Here is a 15597-nt window from a genome sequence, read left to right as displayed (position 1 = left end):
CCATGTGAAGAATATTTATTATCAAACAAAGACTGGGTGGAGGGGAAAACACATAATGAAGTACAAACATCCTCCTGTCCTTATTTTGAAAGTAAATGAACAATATAGAATAACATGAAACTGTTGTTGCAGGTGGGCAGCAATTTTTCATGAAATGTAGCATTTGCCAAGATGCAGTTTATGTAAGAAATCAGTGGAGAGAATTTACTGCAGTTAGTGAGCTAGTGCCCAGTGATGTGGTAGTGCTGTTGGTGACAAATATTTACAATTCCTTCCATTCCTTAAATATAACTGTTACCTTTAATGATATGCTTAGTTAGACTCAGGCATATCTCTCCAAAGCTGGGAGACTCTAACAGGAAAAGGATGACTGTCTTACAAATCAGCTCTGTTTCTGGACCTGCTTCAGAAACAGTTATTTCACACTATACTTAAAATATATAGCTTTTGTAGCTTTCATGCTATTACAAATGTTTCTTAGGTGCCAGTATCAGGTTGACAAGACAAATATTCCAGGTATTTTTAATTCTTAATAGATTATTTAATAATCCTATAGCATACAGCAAATAATTGAGAACAACAGAAATTTAAGTAAAATTTTCTCGTAGAAAAATCAACAAACAAGTTTACAAATATATTCTTAAAAATCCCTCACAAATTATGGCAGTTTTCAATTCACTTACAAGTCAAGACATTTCATCAAGATGGGGGTTTCTGACCTCCTGACTTAAAGTCTTGCTTTGGGCTTGGCTATTTTCAATTTTCTATTTTACATATGCAACAGGAGCATACACATCTTTAGTCCATCTAAAAAGAAAGAGAAGCAATCAGAGTTTCTCATTATCCATTACTGGAAGTTAAAAAAAACTTCTTAAAAAACAGCATCTGTCATCCAGGAAATTTAATCTTTCTTAAGACATTAAACATTTAGATCACTATGTTTTCAGCCTCAAAGCATAGGCATAGAAAATAGCAATCCCACATATGAGTGACAACAAATCCATCCCCAGACATCTCCAGACATTTAATGATCTTTATTTATGTTAATAAGAAAAACAGTAAAAACCTATAGCATAAAAAGTCTACTAAATACAATAGAAGAACAATGCAAAATTCCTCTCATTCAAAACAGAAGCACCTATATAGCTTGATGGTGAAAAGGGCTACTGACTGATTCTCCTCTACATCTGGATGATGGCATTGAAACTCAGAAATTAATAATGAAACTAATATATAAGTGTGTCCTTTCTTTAAAGACTTTCCAGGTATGCTCAGTGTAAATGAGCAATCATATATTACTAACCGCACACTGGCGCATTCCATAGTAAAGCATTCATCGGAATTTAAGAAGTTAGCTATACAGCAACCCTGGCAAGAAAATAATGTATTTTCCAACATGTAACTAGTCAGCTCTACAATCCAGTTCTCAGCCCTTAGTCTTCCAGCAGATAGTTTGGGTTGACAACCAGGTATGGGTCTTCATCAAAAGTCTCCTCTTCTCTGGATCCTCTAAGTCCTGACTGGGACAGTTCTATCAGAATGTGGTCCTGCAACAGACAAAAATTTGTATTCAAACAAGAACAGAAAGGTTTGTCTTTACTTCTTGAAAGGTATCTTCTTTTTATACTGGTAGCACCTCTTATTGATGTATTATTTAACCCTTTTAATTGTAAACTCCCTCTTTAACAGGTTCCTAATCTTAACAATTATGTTCAGTGGAAATCTCTTATATGTTGTATGCTCTCTGGGAACACTTCAGTCTAGTAGTTTTGTACCTTTAAAAGTGAGAAGTGTTTTATATTTTCATACTTTTTCCTCCAAACTGCTCCAGTGCCCACGTTACTTAAAGCTATCCATTGAATAAAGTGTTGTTTATATTTCTGTATCCTAATATATAACTAACACTATAGAAATACAGGAAAATATTACTTACACTTCTATAGGGACATAATACAGCGCTTTGGACTTTTACTTACACACATCTCTAATTTATTTCAGTCAATAACACAGAAGCACAAAACATATTTCTCAAATTAGGAATGTGTTCTATTAAAAATGAATCATTGCCCTATATAAGTTAAAACCCTTTTTCACTATCCACACATCCCTATACATACATAATGCGTAAGCCGGTGAATGACTCTCTCTATGATCTTCTTTTTATTTATTAGTTCTTCTTCAGATTCTATTTCAGATTCAATTTCCTTTAGATACCAATTAATAAGTTCACTCTTCTTCAATGATGAATCGTCCTCTTCTGCAAAGAAAATAATTTGCATACACACAGCAGCAGTAAGATACCATTCAAACCGTAAGAAACGATTTACATGTTAACATTTAAAATGCTGAAGAGATGCTTTTTAAGATGTTTAAGAAACATGAGACTTTCTTAGGTTTCTTAAATAATCATGTTTTGTGCAGGAGGCTGTTGTATCATAGTTTAATTGGAGATATTTAGATTGAGAATTGAAGCTTTCAGTTCTCTGCATCCAAGTGGCTTACAAATTAAATGAGCAGCCTAGCAATAACAGCAGCCTTCAGCGTCAAGAAAAAGCAGTCGTAAGGACTCATACAACTTTCCTCTAAACAAGGGCAAAAGAAAATCACTGTCACACAAAGCCAAAGAAGTCATCCTTCTACACAGACTCAGCATTTTGAACAAATATTGTAGCCTCCACACCCTTCCAAAAACTTCGTAGCATTGGTATATGCTATGACACAACTGTTGCATTTCATTACAGTAGTGTCCTGGTTTCAGCTGGGATAGAGTTAATTGTCTTCCTAGTAGCTGGTACAGTGCTATGTTTTGAGTTCAGTATGCGAAGAATGTTGGTAACACTGATGTTTTCAGTTGTTGCTAAGTAGCGTTTAGTCTAAAGTCAAGGATTTTTCAGCTTCTCATGCCCAGCCAGCGAGAAAGCTGGAGGGGCACAAGAAGTTGGGAGGGGACACAGCCAGGACAGCTGACCCAAAGTGGCCAAAAGGGTATTCCAGACCATGGGACGTCATCTAGTATAGAAATTGGGGGGAGTGGGGGCAGGGGGATTGCGGCTCGGGGACTAGCTGGGTGTTGATTGGCAGGTGGTGAGCAATTGCACTGCACATCATTTGTACATTCCAATCCTTTTATTATTACTGTTGTAATTTTATTGGCGTTATCATTACCATTATTAGTTTCTTCTTTTCTGTTCTATTAAACCGTCCTTATCTCAGCCTACGAGTTTTACTTCTTTTCCCGATTTTCTCCCCCACCCCACTGGGGTGGGGTGGGAAGTGAGTGAGCAGCTGTGTGGTGCTTAGTTGCTGGCTGGGGTTAAACCACGACAAGTAGCCTTATTGCAACTGAACTATTTCATCTCCCCAAGAAATGATGCAGCCATTTGGCACATACTGGTTAAGTATATACTTTAGGCTGTGGTTGCTGGCATACATTAAAGCTCTTGCTACAGTTTTCATTGCTACTGACTCTTCTAGCTAGGTTAAACCATCATATCCTACAAATCCTTCTCTGGATCTGCTCTGTTGACATGCTCCTCAACTTACCAGGTTTTGACAAATGACTAAGATACCAGAGCTAGAAAGTCCAAGAAGTTGTGTTTATATCATCAGATGTAGTACAGACACATGTGTACACATTCATACCTGACCTAACAAGTTTGGTGTCTCAGCAGGAGTGAAAATCCCAAGTGCAACAGCATGAGATGTATTAACAGTTGCTCCCTGAACTCAGGGTCTGCCACCTTTTTAATATACAAATTCTTACCTTCTTCTGCTTTCCTGAGATGCAGCACCAGGAGATTAGAAATGCGTCGATATTCAGAGAAGCCCAGTCTAAGAGAAGCTTTGGGTGCGGCATCCTTGTTCATGTCCTCAGTGTGGCCATTGATCCCATTCACAAGACCATTCACCCCAGCTGGAGCTTCTGCCTCACCTATTTGGACACATGCCCAGGTTTAAATCTATAACATCTTTTAACTGTTTGTGGTGGTGCACACCAGACTGGAAGTACTTTCCCCTTTGAAAAAATTCTTTACAAGTAATTTACCATTGACGCCATCTTGGTCCTCTTGATCCTCCAGTTGCTGTTCATCATCTTGGTCTAAATTGATGTCAGGAGTCTCAACCCTAATGATGGACTTATTTAAAAGCCTGAAAGCCTCTTTCACATGTTTCGGATGAACCTGGGGAAGATTTGGAAAAGACATATTAAATAGGCATGGTGGCTCTTCTAGTGTTAATTTTTTTTTTTCCCAGTAACTCCAGAAACTCACCCCTGACTCTGACAAAGGGTCTTTCTACCCATCTCACCTGAGTAATGCTAAGTAGTAAAGAGTCTGCAAGTCAAACTATATCCCACTACAAGTACTCTGAGTTCACACAAGGTTATGGAGGGAATAAGCAGCCTGATGAATCTTTCAGGCTCTAGCGATCATGTCGAATCAATAAAATTTTTACTTAAGCCAAGAACATTTTGAAGAAAGATCAGTGGAGCAAGAACCATGACAGAAATGTGTCTGAACAGAAACAATATGAAAAAAAATGTAATTAATGAGACTCTCCTCCAGAACTGAAGAGCAGAAACTGGAAAAATCACCTCTAGCTGAGCTATAAGTTAGAAGATATCCGTTTCTTTACAAGCTGAATTTAGTTAAAAAGAACCCAATGGGTGTCCTTTTTACACAATCAGTAAGCAAGTTTCTATCACTGTATGTCACGTAACCCCTAATCAACCTTTCAAAAAGCCTGCTGAGTTTTAAAGCAGGGACTAGATGGGTAATAGTCGTACCACAGTTAGTAGCCATAATGCAGTATACACTTCAACATTTGTTGACATGAGGTGGAGCTCAGATCACAAATACAGGTACTCTTAGGGACGTTCAGATACTCTGATGAACTTTAGCTTTTTAGATTGCAGACGGAAAAGAGCTACTATGCAAGATTAGGAAAGACTGACAACAGCCCTGGCTGATACTAATAGATGATTTTTCTTCCTATTTGTCATGATTTGACAGGTAACAGACTAAGAGTGCTGATAAAACTGTAATGCAAAAACATGCATGTTCAGTTTGGACCAGCTGATCTCTGTTTTACATGACATACCTTAAAAACAGTATTTCTAGCATACAAATTCAGACCAAGTATGACCACATCACAAGTGAAAATATGATCCAAGCCCTCCTCCTCACCCACAGGATTTAAATATATACAATATCATAGTCAAATAGAAATGTCAGTAATCCCACAACATTTATATAAACATTTATACAAACTTTAATCAAAAACCTGATACCTCATCACAGCAGTGCATACGGGCCATAGCTTCAGACAGCCGAATCATGCTTTCCAACTGTCGCACTGTGATTCTCCAGGATGACTTTGTCACTCCAGAGCCATCACGCTGCCGTAGTCTTTTATACTGCTCCACTATAAAGTCCTCAGACTCCTTAGATATCTTTGTGACATAAGATAGTATGACAGTTTGCCATGTTAAAAGTATTAAAGTTTGCGCTTCATGCATTAGATTGGCAGTTCCAAGACTTTTCTCTACTAGCTGGTTTTCTCTGAAATATTCTATACTACCACACATACTATACATAAATATAATGACAATCATATTATGTTATAATTATATTGTAATAATTACAGTAACAATGATATTACAGTAAGTACATTGACACATAATTATTTTACAGCAATTTTTTGATAATTTCTATTTTTATGTTCCACTGACTTGCTTCCAGGTAAAATTCATGCATGTCTCTGCTAGATTGTTCTATGTTTATTTACCTTTCATTCTGCATGCAAGAAGACACACAAGCATACACTTCACATACTAACACTAACTACAGCTTTGTGTACATGCTTTTTAATCTATCTGCACATACACAGATCCAGCTGGAAAACAAACTCCCCACCACATGGAAATGAAATGGGAGTTTTCAAAACACTGTAAGGGAGGGTGTCCTCTCCTTCCATTTGAGAACTCCATTAGAAGAACTTCTACAAAATCTAACACACAGCCCAGCCAAGCTGCCACTTGGATAGACCACAAAAATTTGTACTTAGAGTGGTTTCCCATGTTCTGTATTTTACCACAAAGAAAGCAAAGGAATATTGAGGAACAATACCCTTTTAAAATAAAAACAAACAAATTGCCTGATTAAGCAATAAGTCAGTAAAATACAAAAATCTCTGCAGCAGCCGTGTTGAATAAGCCATGCTCTTGAGCTATGAGAAAGCTATGAAACGACCCCTCAATCATTCTAGACAGAGGCTAAGAACTGCCACCAAAGCAGTTAAGACTACTGATTATAACATAGTCTCAGCTGGGCTCACTGGGTTTCTGGAGTTCAAAAAAAAGAGTACATGGCTTCAAAATATGCTATGTTTCTAGATAACAACTGAGTTTATGGCTCTTTTCTTGAGAGAACATTACACTAACTGTCTTTGTATTTGCTGGAAAAAAGCATGATACAGAATGACTATTCCTCTGGACCTCCTCATACAGAACAACTTATAAAAGAACGTAAAATTACCTTTGGTTTAAACTGTCTTGCGAACAGCAGATACCTTCTGATATCATCTAATGAATAGACACGATCGACAGATTCTTCTACTCTGGAATGCAGATCCACTATGCGCCTGGCAATGGCGTAATCCGTAACCTGGGATATTATTGCTGTCAGACCACTTTCACAACATCAGCCAAATATCAAAACAACAGCTATATTCTTCCTTCCTTCCCACTCCCTTCCCTCACTTGCACTCCTCACGGCAGAGCTAGTCTTTCCAGAAGCCAGACTCTCTCCCAGAAGATCCAAGAGAATGCCCTGGAGGTTTTTAATACAAGGAAACATAGCAGAGAAGGGATAAAAGACAGTTTTAGGATTTATAAACTCTTGGAACTCTCCTGGGTTACAAGTTAGCCATAGAACAGGCAGAAAGCAGCACTTTGCAGCGTGGGAACAGCTTTCTTCCTTTTCAGCCTACTCTGTCTCTTTCATCAGTCCCTTTTCAATTAGATAATCACTCTGAGCAAAACAGTAGACAGAATAGGGCTGAACCAGCATTAATCTCTGTATCTCATGCATTCCCAAGGCAAACACCACACAGACAGGTGGTAGCTGCTTAGCCTCAGTGACCAGCAATTTGTAAAAATGACTAATGGTGTTAAGTTTGCAGGTCAAATCACTACAAGATGAAAAGGCAGTATCCTTGTATTCAGCAGAGCATGTTAAAATTTGTACTGCCAGCTTCTAACTTCGCAGACAGAAGAAAAGCAGAAGCAAGATGCTCTCATGAGATCAGCTTCACCTAAGATTCCAGAGGGCCACCAAGACGGTCAGAGGGCAGAAGCACATGATGTATGAGGAGAGGCTGAAAGAGCTGAGACTGTTCAGCTTAAAAAGAAAGCAACTGCCTCATCAGCAAGTATAGAGGTGGAGCCAGATTGTCCTTAGAAATACAGATTGACAAGAGGCAACTGACACAAACTGAACCATGAGAAACTCTGATTAGATAGAAAAGTTATTATCATTTTTTAAACACATGAGACTTGTCAAAGGGGCCTAGAGAGGCTGTAGAATCTCCATCCTTGGAGATACTCAAAACTCACCAGGTCAAGGTCTTGGCAACCTGTTCTCAATGATCTGCTTTAGGCTAGACCTCCAGAGGTCTTTTCTGACATAAATTTATTCTACAATTCCTTAAAATTACCTCATTACATTCATCCACAAGGATGAAGAAGAGATCAAAGCGAGACATGATGGGAGCTGACAGGTTTATATTCTGTTTCAGTGACTTGGATCTGTCGTAACGCCCGCCAACTGGGTTTGCTGCAGCCAAAATGGAGGTCCTGGCATTCAGGGTAGCCTGACAATAAATAAAAAGAAAGAAGAATGATATCTGTGACCACTTGCTAAACCAACTCATTGCAATTCCAATGGGTCAGCATAACATCTTTTAGATGGAGTTTCAACAGAGGTATTACAACAATCACTCCCCAAAAGAGCCCGAACTCTTCTAACCAGCCCTTTCTAACCAAGTCTCTGCCCCAGGACAGTTTGATGAATCAATATTTTAACATTGTCACACTCTTGCCAACAATACTGAAACAAGCCCTTAAAACTGCTTTTCACAGCACCCTGTTTTTAACAGTGCAAATACATACTTTATTTCTACAACACATGAATCTATACCCTCTTTTCAGGTTACTTCAAGGCTACAGACTACACAACCAGAGGAATAGCACAAGCTACCTTTACTCCTGCTTTAGTAATGGATATAGTCTGCTGCTCCATTGCTTCATGAATGGCTACTTGATCCCGCACGTCCATTTTGTCAAATTCATCAATGCAACAAACCCCCTGCAGTGGAAGAATAAAAAGTAAGTCACCCAAATTCAATCACTTTTGGAAAAATAGCATCATTAAGACAATGTGAGGCTCTTCATCATTAATCAAAACCATTCCAGGCATGCAGAAACCTCTCAAGTTCCTGGACTCACGTTATCCGCCAGCATCAGTGCTCCAGCTTCAATGACAAATTCATGAGACTCTTCATCTTTTACAACAGCCGCTGTTAGACCAGCAGCACTGGAGGCTTTTCCACTGGTGTATACAGCACGAGGACTGAACTCGTCCACATGCCTATGGAGAGACATAACAGTGAGGGACAAACATAAAAAGTCAGATTAAAACCTGCAGAAACAAGAAAAATGCAGTGCTGCTTTCAACGTCTCAGGCCAGGACTTGTTGCTTCCTTCAGGAACCAATTAATGTTTAGGTAGGCCCTCCCACCTGTAATGATGTTTGAGCAAGCCTTGGAAACTAAGTCTTATCTAACTGCAGTCTGCCACAGGTCTGTTATTCACCCATGATGACACCAGGAGAAAAAATAATCCAGACCTCTTCCCACAAGTTTTCTGCTAACTTCACAAGCTAACACAGCTCTTTACGGGTCAGGTAAATGTCAGCACAAGGGAACAAATGGCTTTATAGCAGGAAGCATCGAGACTGACCACAGGCAGCCTAAGGCAGCTTTTGTGGTGCCTCTACAGAGTTGCAGCGTACTCTCTGCAAGGACCTCAGCTTCATGGAGACCGATGCAGAGGTAAATGAACAGCATGATGAAATAAAACCATATTAAACAGAATTTCCAATAAAAAGTCATTATAATAGAAGATGTAGCATAAAACATAATTATTTCATAATTCTTTTTCAGGGCTAATAGTTGTCTATTTGTCCAAAGTGTTGGGCCCTACCAATTTAGACTAAGCTAAAAAAGGGGGGGAAAAAATAATCATTATTTCATCCATCTCTGATATTTTCAGATGTGCAATAAATTTTGTATTTTTAATATTCAATGTCTTTTGAAAATATATGGAAATTCATACTTTTGTAACTACATAAAGAACAACAAAAAAGTCTTAATTCATTCTTTGTTATTACTACAGGGGCTTGTTGACTTTGCTTCAGCCCTGTTCAAGTACTTCAACTACATCCAAACAATTCCTGGAAAATATTCTTAAATACTTTACTTCCTTTTCCTCTGTTTAACATAGAAAAGGCAGAGTACACATTTACAGCTCTAGTCACTCCGGACAATATTTAAAAACTGAGTTTTAATGAGATGCTTACTTTAGAAATTGACTCTTGGCTGTACTTGGATCACCAACAACACAAACATTGATGTCCCCACGCAATGAAGTGCCTTCTGAAGTGGTCTTAGGAACTCCTCCAAAAAGCATCAGCAGGACCCCACGTTTCACTTCATCATTACCTGCCCCAGAAAAGACACTTGACTAAAAATCCAAAGAAAACACCACATTTTTCCTATTTAAAAAAACTTCAGCCCACTAGAATTTTAGAGCATTTGGGCACATCCACTCAGAATTTACCTATTTGCTAAACATCCACTAAAACTGCATTTATGTGCTTGATACAGTTTCATGGAAGAATGACTCAGAAAGCAGCTGAATTCCTTTATGCTACAGAGGCTCAGAACATGGACCAAATTCAGCCAATCAAACTTTTCAGACGTAACAAACAAAAGTCCTCAAACTAGCTCTGAGCCAGAAACAACTGCAAACATACATACACAACAGCATACAAATATTTGGAACCCTTAAATCTTTTGGGGGAAGCCCATATAAAATAGAGCTTATATCCAACTGTCAGCTGTATGTTTAGTAGTAGATCAACCAATAGCAAAACCAACCATTTTGACTAGTCTTGCAGGCCTTAATGATTAAACACAGCAAGTACTCAGGAAATAGATTTTCCTTTTCTAGCATAACCAGTGCTGGAGGGGAGAGTTTGTGATAGTTGGCGTAGGGCTTTCAAGCTTTCCCAAAATGGCACCACATGGACAGCAAAAAGAATTAATATTTTCACAAGTGAAATCTTCCCTCTCTGAAGCCACAACTGGACTCTTACCATGGATAGTGGGGAAAAGGCTGGTGCACAGATTATGGTAAAGGTTCTTATCTTGGCTCATTTCAAAAACCTTTTCCCACTCTTTCACAGACATTTGGTTTTTAATGCTTTCTGCAGTCTGTTCTTCATCTCGGAGCTCCTTTCCACCAAACTAAACAAAGAAAATTAAAAAAATAAAACTAGTAACATGGTCACTACTGAACGTGAGCAGTGCAGACAGGAGGTTACAAAAAATTGCTCTGTAAGCTGAATGGGAGGAACACATTCAGAAAAACTGACCTTAGGCTAAGGAAGCTCATCATCACCTTACACCTTTTAAAAACCAACAGACAATTTCCTAGGGGGCAAAAGCAATGGAGTGTAACTTCAGTTAGTGAGAAAAACCCAGGAGAGATGCTTGTCCAGAGATTAAAGAGAGTAAACCAGTCCGGCTTCCTTTGAGTAAAATTTGCGTTTGTAAGCATTCTTCATTAACTGGAATTTACAAGGTCTTTCTTACTCTAGAATGCGGCAGGGAACTCCTACACCAAGAAAATGACAGATGCTATTTTTGTCCTATGTGACGGTGAAGCTGTTAGCAGAATTATAGATTAAATGCTAAAACCATAGTCAGTATTACTTATTTTGTAATAACATCCCAAGATGTTATGTGATAAACCAGAGGGAACAGGAAGGATCACTGTTTTCCTTGTGACAAAATGAAGCAATATGATTTCCTGGAGGCAAAGGAAATGTTGCAGAAATGGATGAAAGTTGAATGGAAATAAATGGACCAGTTAGCTCTTTAGAATAAATTGGTAACATTGGCAAGTAAATAATCACATCTGTGAAAACTGCTATGAACAATAAAGACAAGAAAAAAAACTTGCTATACGAGTCCAATCAGAATATAAAGATAGTCAAATGCAGAGGAAGGTGGTACACATACATGTTTAAAGCTTTACCCATTCCCGCTCCCTAATTTGAGGTGAAACCCATAAAGAGCAGAAATCATCAATACCTTTAAATTTCTTTTCTTTCCAGACTCACCCGTGGATTTGTTGGTGCAACGTAACAAGCTAGAAAGACTAGCTTGTACGACAGCTCTCTGACTCCAAGGGCACGAAGTCCTCGGATGCCTTCGGTTTCATAGCCCTCTGTCCCGCTCACCCGGGAGCCGGTTTCTGCGCGCACCCCTGCCATTAGGGTGGGAGTCAGAACAGCAGTTCCCAGAACAAGCAGGAAGGACATATCATTGAGGGCATGACTGGTAGCAACAAACCTGGTGTTGAGAGCTGGGACACATCGGGCACGACAATCAGTGACCCTGTGAAGTCACATTTGTCACCTGCCTGAGCAGACTCCACTGCTTCTGCACGCAAGATCACTTCCACGCTGCGAGGAATGCTACCACGTGGCAGCTCGGCCTGTGTCTCCTGAATGCGAACCTGGGGAGGGAGAGGATATTAATCACTTAGCAGATGTCACCAAATTTGAAACTGCTTCAAAAGCTAAGCTGCTAATAAATATAGTAAGTAGTATTTGATTGCTGCCATCCATGTTGATCATGAAATTCCTCTTACAATAAGACAAACAACCAAAAATCCCTTCACTGATCAGTATCTAAGGAGCCTTGGGGAAACTTAAGAGGATACACAGGAGCCACAATGACAATTCTGAGGGCTAGGAAAAGCAACTTGAAGAGTCCAGTTAACATGACTGACACAAAATATTCCTGCAGGATGTGAAGTGCTGAGGATTTGGCAGAGTAAATCAATCTGGAAGAGCAAAACACTGCAGATACTAAAAGACACCTCTTTTCATACTCATATAAAACAACTACACATGATGTACCTGCAACACGAGACTAACAATGGCTTGAATATGTGGGTTTTCAGTGGCTGGCTTAGACAATAAACATCATGCCACAAAACTGCTTTGATACTATTCGTAATTTCCCATGCTTAAACGTAAGCCTTCTGTAGACAGAAAGAAACCATTTGCAGAAATTCCAGTGCCTTTTCTTGAGGTCTTGTCTTGATGTTGACAGAACCACAATTAACTGTCTTCAATGTTTAGCAGTATAAACAACACCCTTCAACTACCACAGGAACATCATTGCTGTCATCCCCCAACCTCACCACTGTACCTTTTGGAAATCAACAAATCTTGATTTGTTTGTGTCCAGCATGAACCTCCTTCTATTGGCACAGACTGGGTTTCTGCAGATGTTTGGCTGCGTGTATTTAAATTGCTGTTCCACATCTTTAATCACCGTCTGGCAGTCGAGGCACAGGAAAGTTCCACTTACTAGCTCAGGATGGACTGGGTGGGTACGTACCACCTGTCCACTGATACGCATCAGTGAGCCAATTTTTGCTGATGTCAGCTCCCGAATTCTGTTTAAAACAGAAATTCATATGGATTAAATTCTTAAGTGGAGTTGACGTTTTTATGCTGAGGGTACTACCCAAGCACTATGACACAACATAGTTTCATTCAGTCTGTGACTAAAGAATAGTTGTAACAGACAAAGGAAACAAAGTTACTAGAATATATTCTCATTTTATGATTTTACATAAACTTTTAGATTAATACCAAAGGTCAAACCAATGCAAAAGTTACTTCTCTGGTACTTCAAAAGCAACATATCTAAATCATTTTTTTTAAATTAGAGAAGGTCCATCTGTTTGTGGAATATGATGAATGTAAGCATCTGAGTTTGGTTCACGAATGAACAACTGTTTCAAAAAACATCCTGCACAAGATCAGGAAACTTCTTCACTATTGTATTGGTCAACTGTACATTTCATGCTACATAACCAAAATGTTTTCAGTATGTTTTGACACTTTTTTCCCAGTAGTAAAAATGCAGAATTTTCTGGAATTAATAATCATCTTACTTGTGTCTGGTAGGTAGATCTTGGAATGCAACATAAAAGTCCTTGTTTGAAGGAACATTTCCATGGTCTCTGGCAAAAGTCTTTACTGCTCGGCAGAGGTAAGGGTAAACCCTGAAATACAGAAAATAAGTTCAAATTTTATAGAAGCTATGAAAATACCTTCTTTACTTTAGACTACATCAAAGGCTTGTATCATACATTTCCAGGTTCCGGCTTTTACTGCCACATTATGTAAGAACACACAAAAGCTAATCTAAACATGCTAAATAAGAGATTACTGCATAATAATGCCATTTGCTTTGCTGTCTGAAAATGGACTTTTAAAAGTCTCATTTTATGACACTTTTATCCTTATATTAAGAAGTAGATCCTCAAAATAAGCCACTGGCTCAATAAAATATTTGCAGAGCACGAAGTTATATTGTTTATTCTGAATTCCTGCACTGACCATCTACTTCTTTACCAGAATAAATGCAATTGCCTAGTTAACTAATGGTTTCCAGAGAGGAATCCACTAAGAAATAAGTTTTGATGCAGTAAAAAAAAATAAATTCCTAAATATAAATGTTTCCAGGATACAAAAAGCCTCTTATTTTTTACATAACACGTAAGACGGGCCTGAGACTGCAGCATTGCTCAGCTTTCAGGTAATCTCTACACTTTACCTGTAAAATTCCTCCTGAATAGTGGTAGAGAGCTGCTGATTGAACTGCTCCAAATCCGCAAAGCTTATGATCAATGTGTTCCGCTCTGGCCGAATCAGTTCTTCGGCATCACGCAAGTATTTGACCTCCCCATCGCAGTTCTGGAACCTGAAAGCAGTTCAGGAAAACATTTCACAGTTACATATCAGGCTGCAACTGAATACTTCTGAATTCAGGAGAGAAAGAGAGGAAAAGGTTTGCACATGCTAAGGAGCGTGCAGGAGAACAACAGCATCCCACAGTCCCTTGCAAACGTCTTTTCCAACAATATTTCTCCTTCCACCCCCCTTGCCACATGTTTTACGAACACCCCAGCACAGATGCACTGGCTCTGCATTTCATACAGCTGGCTTGCCACACAGAGTTTTATTCATGGTTTAACCGTCCTGCACCAGCAAAACGCGTTTTATTTTGCGTTCCCCAGGGTGATGTTAACGGCTTCCTTGTTTGCTGCTGAAAGGTCCCTCGGGAGACAAAACGTAGGGAGTCAGACGTACTAAGGCGTAACAACCAAGCCACAAAAGGGATTTTCAACGTGGCTGTCACAAAACTTTGGTAAAAGGGGCCAAATGCACCTAACAAAAGCCCCATCGAAAGCTGCTTGGGAAGGATTTTGCACCGCCCTCCCTTCCTACGCCCCTCGCGGCAGAGCGGCGCCTCAGCGGCGGGCCCAGGCGACGGGAGAGCTTTTCTGACTGAAACGCGAGGGCCAGGGCCCTGACAGGATCTCACCCAAATGGCGGCCCCCTCTGTGAGGCGCTTGCGGCCCGCCGCCTCCTGGCGGCCCTATCCCCCCCGCCCCCCCCGCCGCCAGGCCCGGCCCCTCTCACTCACTCCTCTAAGAAGTCCTGGAACAACTTCTGGCACTTCTCGGCCACCTCATCGCGGAGCTGCTGGTGCTGCTGCCCCGCGCCCGCGTCCCCCGCCGCCACCGCCAGATCCATCCCGCCGACGCCGCTTCCCCCCCCGGCCCCACAGCGGTTCGCGCCACGGCGCACCCCACGTGCGCCGCCGTGCCGCCTCGCCGGCCAATCGGCGGCCGCCGTCCCGCAGAGCCCCGCCCCGCCGCCCCTGCTTCCCGCCGGCCTGGCGGACGTTTTCGCGCCAAAGGCGAGTTCGCCTGGCGGGGCGGCCTTCGGCCGTGCTCGGCGTGGGGGAGGCGGGTTCCCGCCCCGGGTGGGGGCTTAGAGTGTAAATTCCGGCGGCAGGCGGGCAGCCTGGTCAGTATCCCGCTTCCTCAGTCTTGCGCTGGGCTTCCTGTAAGCGCTGTGGGGGGTGTTGGTGTTGTCAGTGAACTGGTAAACGCCGGGGAGGACTTAAACCTGTGGTGGAGGAAGGCGGCCAGCACGGTGTTTAGCTGCGGTGAGCTGAGCAGCGACAGTAACCGGAGTTTAAAACTCCACTCGTGCACCCGGGGCGCTGCGGGGGAAACGTGGAGCCGTGGAAACCCCCACTCCCTGCGTGGAAGGTGTCTCGGGCAGCTCGGGCAGTAGGTGGGCTGCGCCTGAGGGACTTCCCTCAGGTGAAAAGGGTGTACATTAAGCCAGGTGAGGGTCAGGCCTAAGTTTGGAGGGA

The 15597-nt window shown here is 40.9% G+C and overlaps 1 protein-coding gene across 1 annotated transcript; it reads right to left on the bottom strand.

The window, feature by feature from the left end:
- Positions 1 to 281: 281 nt before the first annotated feature.
- On the bottom strand, positions 282 to 14998 carry MCM6 (minichromosome maintenance complex component 6). The gene is made up of 17 exons (XM_069780789.1): positions 14857 to 14998; positions 13984 to 14130; positions 13319 to 13429; positions 12565 to 12814; positions 11698 to 11863; positions 11466 to 11611; positions 10437 to 10587; positions 9639 to 9780; positions 8507 to 8648; positions 8259 to 8366; positions 7717 to 7872; positions 6537 to 6665; positions 5291 to 5452; positions 4046 to 4181; positions 3764 to 3931; positions 2118 to 2257; positions 282 to 1547 (listed from the first exon to the last, which is right to left on the bottom strand). Exons 1-17 carry the CDS (start codon positions 14964 to 14966, stop codon positions 1434 to 1436), a joined length of 2478 nt encoding a protein of 825 aa, XP_069636890.1. The 5' UTR covers positions 14967 to 14998; the 3' UTR covers positions 282 to 1433.
- Between the last annotated feature and the right edge of the window lie 599 nt (positions 14999 to 15597).

This window comes from Haliaeetus albicilla, chromosome 4 (assembly GCF_947461875.1).
Source record: "Haliaeetus albicilla chromosome 4, bHalAlb1.1, whole genome shotgun sequence".
NCBI classification, from domain to species: Eukaryota; Metazoa; Chordata; class Aves; order Accipitriformes; family Accipitridae; genus Haliaeetus; species Haliaeetus albicilla.
This window is presented reverse-complemented; position numbering and strand designations above follow the sequence as displayed.

Excerpts from the sequence above, each read along its gene's own strand:
- MCM6 (XM_069780789.1), bottom strand. The coding sequence starts at position 14,966 with ATGGATCTGGCGGTGGCGGCGGGGGACGCGGGCGCGGGGCAGCAGCAC. Across the intron at positions 14,131-14,856 it reads TTCCAGGACTTCTTAGAGGA|GTTCCAGAACTGCGATGGGG; the intron begins GTGAGTGAGAGG and ends AACTGCTTTCAG. Across the intron at positions 7,873-8,258 it reads TTACTAAAGCAGGAGTAAAG|GCTACCCTGAATGCCAGGAC; the intron begins GTAGCTTGTGCT and ends ATTTATTGTCAG.